Genomic DNA, 6766 nt, shown 5'->3' with positions numbered 1-6766 from the left:
GAGAACAACTTTGCAGGTATCATGTCCTGAAAAACGAGAGTACTGTCAGTTCACATATGGTAGTATTTTTTCTGACTAGTGAAATCAATTTTTTCTGATCATCAGTTTAATCCATCAGCAAACTATTTGCGTGTGACATATGCATAAATTGACCATATTTTTCTCACTTTTTTTGTTTACAAATGCTCAAGGCACAGTAAATAGAAAACATGTACGGCAAAACCCCCAACTGGCCACATATAAGATGCCAACCAGCTGTCAGTTATGCTATTGTTGCTTTGATAACTTGCTTTCATGAATTAATGAAACCATAAGATATTCATACGGCAACAAAGGATAATTCGACTGGTCTAAAACCTGGCATCAAGAAAAATGACAAAATTATACTAAAAACAGAAGAATACCATCTGGATGCCTTCGAAAACCTGTCACATGTTCGATCTAATATCTTCCACTCCAACAGATTAATATGTCTTTGTTTCTGATACGATGAAAGGCAGCACTCCTTGGATGTAAGAGATCTATAAATAAGCGCAGGCTTGTCTCATGATCATTCCAATTTGGGCCCCGAAGAACTGATAATCAAGAAATCTGCAATATCGGTAAGTGGCAAAAAATCGACTTTAATTTCTACTCCCATGATATCATATGTTTCATATTTTCAGTAGTATTGTCGGTTTTGCCATGGTCTGTCAAACAGTTGGATAGATCTCACCGGACTATGCTTGTGTATCGTAAGATTTTATGACATTCCGGCATCACAATTTATGTTTCTGTCGTTGAACTAATCTCTAATCAAGGTTTACCCATCAGTAGAAGTTACGAAGCGCCATATCTTTATCCCAATTGGTAAACAACATCATCAATCGTCTTTGTACAGATCTAAATAAATGTTTTATGATTGCTTTCTCAGATCGAGACATTCAGCGTAATTCTCGCGGTTGCATTACGACAAGTTTAGTTCTGGCATATTTTCCTGTTCGCAATTGTAGTATTGCGAATATAGACTGTATACAAGTTTTAGCTAGTGGGACCCTGTGCTGTGTATGCATACTAACAATAGACTAACTTTCTCGATAGAAATTTTCTGTCGATAGAATAAGCGTCACACGGTATTTACCTTGACCATTCTCAAGCTGCGTGGAAAGCTTTACTTTAACCTTAGAACGTCTCTGGTCGAAATCCATACCACAAAATCCCTTTTATATTTCAGAAACAACATTTAAAAATGGATCTCAAACTTTTTCTTCTCCTCGGATGCATGGCATTGGCTGTCCAGGCGGTAAGTGATGTTGAGCAAAGGCTTTATACTTTTAAACAGCAATATTACAGTTTCTTATAATTACGTCATTGCCGTCATTGCTTTATAAGAAAATGTGAAACCCCAGAAAAGAAAGACAATCATGAGGATTAAAGGGACAAAGTAAGCCATTTTTCATGAATTTTGTTGATGCAAGATACTACTTAAATTGTTTGACATGTTGAAAGGTACTGAATGAATGGGTGACCATACATATATTCCGACCCCGGTTTTAGACAAGTTCAATGAAACCATGTCGAAATGAATTAATGGTCAAAACCATAAATTCATTTTCACGATGGTTTCGTTTACGGTGCCAAAAAACTGGGGTCGAATTTATGCATGGTCACCCATTCATTCATTATCTTTCAAAATGTCAAACAATGTGAGTAGTATCTCGCATCAAACGAAATTCATGAAAATGGCCGACTTTGTCCCTTTAAAGCAGTTTGTGTCAAATAGTAGCTGTTACTTTTCAATTCTTGCTTTTCTAGACATTTAAACCATGATATGAAAACCAGTATTTGATAAATTTTAAAAAGTGTGGTTTCTTTTATCCCCTACCCCGCACTGCCATCCCTGTATTTATCACTGTCTATTTTGGTATTGACATGGACGGCTACTAAACAGTACAACTTAGAAGGTAAGTAGTCCGCTTCACTCTTTATTTGAATTTTTTCCAAGAAAAAATGCTAACTGTCGTTCGGACAGTTTGCAATAGTTTTCTGAAAACAAACATAAAGTTCTCCTTGCAAGTGATTTTATTAGTGATTTATTATATACAATCGGTTCTCCATTTTGTTTTTGTTTCTGTCTTTTTAGGGCGGGGGGTAATTTGCATAGTGGTACGACATAATGGCACATGTTATAAAATAGTTTGGTAGACGTTCACTTACGATTGAGTTGCAATTGTGAGCATTGGGGCCAATGAACACCAATGTTAATTTACACTGGAAAGTAAATGACTTGGCACCCATCGTCGCCAGCTAATTTCTGCTTTGCTACAGTAACAAAGTTCTACGTGAATTTTCCATCAGTGAGAAAAATCGGTTCCTCTAGGGAAAGTTAAAATCTATTGTAGTAGCCAACTATTGCCATTGCAAATACGTGATTAAAATTATATTTAAACATTTCCTTCCCTTTGCAAGGGTCGTTCGTCGAACAAATTGATGGTGACTGTATGTGCATGGTGTACGAGGTCTACTGCCAGCAACCCGACGGTGACCAACCCTATAATGCGAAGGCTAGGCAATTCTGTAGACAACGCTCAATACTGCCGAAGGGTCCAAAGGGTCGGCTAGCAATACTGAACACTGCAGCAATTGACACCACAGTGCGCGACTTTATCAAGGATCTTCTTGAAAAAAACCCGGACTGCATAACTAAGTACGGTTTTTGGATCGGACTGTTTGATCGGGAAAAGGAGGGGGAATACTACTGGATTGATGGTGTCGCTCTCTGTGACGATTTCCGCAACTATGCCCCTGGCGAACCTAACAACAACGATAAACAGAATAAACGTGGACAGGACTGTACGCAATTATGGTGAGGGAGAGTTTTAATCAGTTATACACATCAATATTAAGAATTTAACATTAAGCGAGCTTTCTGCTGATTTTTCCGCATTTTTTGCTGTCGGACACTACCCTTGGGATAGTTGAGGACGCTAACGTTGGTAAACATAAATTCAGAAGCGTGAATTTGATGGCAGGATGCGGAACTATATGTCCTTGTCGTCATAAAACTGTTTCGATTTATCATAATGCCACCGGGTAACTAATAAAATGAATATTTGCTATCAATCATTGTGAGGATTACCAAAGGATGATACAAATGAATTTAGATGAATACGTATTTTCCTGAGATCGGTGTAAAGAGTTCACAGTTTACATTCTTTATCAAACACTAGGAAAGGATAATTACATCCAAAATATCCTAATCTCCTATATTCTGCGTGTAAATTGTAAAATGCATGCTCAAAGGGACAAAGTCGACATGAAACCATTGCGAAAATGAATTAATGGTCATGACCATTAATTCATTTTGCGATGGTTTCGTTTATCGTGTCTAAAACCGGGGTCGAATATATGCATGGTCACCCATTCATTCAGTATCTTTCGACATGTCAAAAAATATAAGTAGTATCATGTATCAAACAAAATTCATGAAAAATGGTCGATTTTGTTCCTTTAAGATGTAAGATGCTTATTAAGATATGAAGTAAAGATTGTTGCCATCCATTCTTATTTGTTTCTATATGACTCGCACTAATAGCATATTAATATTTTGACGACAGGTACAGATTCAATCACATGGGCCTGTGGGACGACGAATACTGCAACTTCCGACCAAAGGGCATCGTCTGTGAAATACCAGGTAAGATTACGATAAACCAGATGTGAAATTAATGTGCTCACGTGGTTTACAACAGGTCCATTACATAGTACTACGCTTCAACGGAACAATCACGTATCTGTCGGATCACTATATGTAGCACGTTTCATCAACTTTCGCACAGTACACTTGGAGTTAAATCACTAATTACAAAACTTCATTAAATATGGAAATGAGCTGTTATTAACTTGAAACTGCTCAATGCTTCATTGGACAATTTGATCTCTAGCAGATCAACATCTGAAGCGCGTTTCATCAAATTTAATGTCGTAATTTTGGAGTTACATCGCTGATTACAAAGTTCATTAAATATACAAATGAACCCTTAATTAACTCCACACTACTAAATGCTTCACAATAGAGTCAGATATCTGTCGCATCAATATTTGCAGCAGTGCTCATCAAATTTGGTACAATTATTTCGGAGTTACATGACTATTTACAAAACTTCATTAAATATGCAAATGAGCTATTTATTAACTTGACACCGCTCAATGCTTCTCAGTACAAATATATATCTTATCAGATCAATATTTTGTAGAGAGTACAGTAAAACCTATCGAAACTGAACCATTCAGGACTGAGACAATAGTTTATTTAGAGTTGTATTTGCTTTATAGAGGTCCTTTTAAAATAAATTTCTGTTGGAATGGGACTGGGAAATGTTTCTGTTTAGACAGGTTTTCAGTTTAGACATTGTTCTTTTTAAACAGGTTTCACTGTATCATCACTCATCACATTTGGTCTTGGAGTTTCGGAGTTATATCACCAATTACAAACGTTCTTTTAATATGCAAATGAGCATATAATTGATATGAAACTCACAGTATGATCATAATGCTCTAAAATTTTCATCAGTGAAAGTTTCATGTAGTTTGTTCGGTACTTAATGATATACGTCGACACTGTCATGACTGTGTCCATAGAAAACAATTTTGTGAAAAAAATGGTGTTTCATAACTTCATCAATATGCAGGCCATACTTACCAAAACCTAATCGGTTCTTGCCATTAGCATGTGGTAACTATCTACCAAATCTGACTTGAATCCGTTGAGGCATTTTTGAGTTACCGTGTAAAAAGACAGACAGACAGACACACAGACACACAGACAGACATACACACACACACCAACGCAACGATATAACTCATATGTGTGAACACATATAACTCATATGTGTGAACACATGAGCTAAAAACGTAGGTCATATGTAATGGGCCAACACCTTTTGTATTTTTGAAGTTCACGTCACACTTATACTATAATTTTGCTAAATGTTTAAATTCCGACAAAGATTACCTGCCGATTACGTAATGATATATTTCATTATTTGTCTTTACAGAACACATCCATTCGAACATTGACAGTACCTATGTATGTATGTATGTATGTATGTATGTATGTATGTATGTATGTATGTATGTATGTATGTATGTATGTATGTATGTATGTATGTATGTATGTATGTATGCTTCTTATAGAAGATGTCAATCGATCTTTTCTCTTCAACTTGATTTCAGATCCTTATTGTCACTTCGGAGGCCATGGCAATTAACTCGCCTCATTAACGTTCCTGAAATCTGTATGAGACCATTCGAAGACCTAGGCTACGATAGAATTATCTTATGCTCAGCTGACGTCACTGAAGGAATAGAAATAATTTAATCGTTTAATAAATACTTATCAACTATAGTTCTCATCAAAATATTGCTGTCCATGTGTCCTTTATTTCTTTTATATCGTTCCTTTTATCATTGTCAAAGTTAGCATCAACATTGAAAGGGATGATAATTACAAGGCTACTTAATGTTCAAAGACAAAATAACTGTCAATGATCGTTTCCAATATCTTTAGTGCTGCATATCAAGTTCCTGATCATGATCTGAAGGTTGGTCTTATCGACCTACAACACGATATCTATGGCTCACTGTTGTTATTCGGACAGCTGTGCCTATTTCGAACTTAAATAAAATTGCGCTTCATGCGAAGGGATGAGTAGTAGCTAAATACTGAGTATTTAACTTTCTTTCCATGCATCGACTGAGATTCTTCTACAAGGAAACAAAACCACGAATTTCGAGTTTGAATATCTAAAATTGCATAAACTTGGATTAAATCACGTATTGGCTAAGGCGATTTAAAGTAAAGAGAAAGAGTGGACACTATATTTCATTCGTAAGAGTAACATGAAAGGTGAACATCAGCTGTTTCTTTAAAAATTGTTAACTTGATAAAACTTGAAAAGGAGACAGAAGGACGAACACCTTGTCAATCTCAATACCATGAGAACTGTGTTAGAACCAGAAATTGAGGGCTCTGTATGAATACGGAGACTAAGGGACGAACTTTTACCTTTATTTTTTGCTCTACTTTTTAAAGATAAGTTATCAAAACTATATAGTCAAGAATCGCCAACTAAGGACATCTCTAAAGCTCTTATTTATGTTATCGCCAACGTTTCGTTGGAGGAATTTCAAGCCTTAAACAATCTGAAATTAACAAAAACACCAATGTTACGTTGTATAATGCAAAGAAGAATTTGGAAAATAAAAGGAAACGCTAAAGGTTTATTTCAAAATTCGAGAATTTACTGAATTTTTCTACCCTGGACAGATACCTCTGCTGGTAGACAGAATTTTTCTCGAAACTGTCTTTGCCCAGATAAGCGATGTACTCATTGTTTCGATAAAAGTTTGTGAGCGATGCTTGATAGCGAGTATGTGTGTGCCGGTGCTTCCTGTACTTTACAGTGTAGGGAGGAGTCGCAGCCAGAAAATATGTAACAACTATGGCTGAGTTATTGAACTACTCTTCCTTGCGTGTAAGGTGGAGATTTAGCTGAACAAATTTTGACTGTGATGTCTTTGCTAGGTGATTGGGCGCACGTCGCGAGTTCGAGTGCCGTCGAGAATTTACTTAATTTGATCTGGCAAATCAAGCAAAGAGTATCAAACGTCAACAAATAGAAACCCAAAATGCCAGACAAAAGTAAAATACCGAGTGACATATGGTTTTAAAATTCGGTAAAGTCGGAGAGGAAACGGGGAGTAAAAACTTACAATCTTATTGTTT

General features: G+C 36.3%; 1 protein-coding gene across 1 annotated transcript; it reads left to right on the top strand.

Moving 5' to 3' along the window:
- Positions 1-505: 505 nt before the first annotated feature.
- Positions 506-5399, top strand: LOC139141906 (echinoidin-like). Its single transcript, XM_070711664.1, has 6 exons — positions 506-602; positions 1214-1282; positions 1931-1943; positions 2449-2845; positions 3597-3676; positions 5215-5399. Exons 2-6 carry the CDS (start codon positions 1229-1231, stop codon positions 5247-5249), a joined length of 579 nt encoding a protein of 192 aa, XP_070567765.1. The 5' UTR covers positions 506-602; positions 1214-1228; the 3' UTR covers positions 5250-5399.
- The last annotated feature ends 1367 nt before the right edge of the window (positions 5400-6766 follow it).

This window comes from Ptychodera flava, chromosome 10, assembly GCF_041260155.1.
Source record: "Ptychodera flava strain L36383 chromosome 10, AS_Pfla_20210202, whole genome shotgun sequence".
In the NCBI taxonomy this organism is placed as follows: Eukaryota; Metazoa; Hemichordata; class Enteropneusta; family Ptychoderidae; genus Ptychodera; species Ptychodera flava.
This window is presented reverse-complemented; position numbering and strand designations above follow the sequence as displayed.

What these genes read in the sequence shown, in the direction of transcription:
- LOC139141906 (XM_070711664.1), top strand. Translation starts at nt 1,229, where the DNA reads ATGGATCTCAAACTTTTTCTTCTCCTCGGATGCATGGCATTGGCTGTC. An exon ending in CAGGACTGTACGCAATTATG is followed by an intron (nt 2,846 to 3,596) that starts GTGAGGGAGAGT and finishes TTTTGACGACAG; the next exon opens with GTACAGATTCAATCACATGG. An exon ending in CATCGTCTGTGAAATACCAG is followed by an intron (nt 3,677 to 5,214) that starts GTAAGATTACGA and finishes ACTTGATTTCAG; the next exon opens with ATCCTTATTGTCACTTCGGA.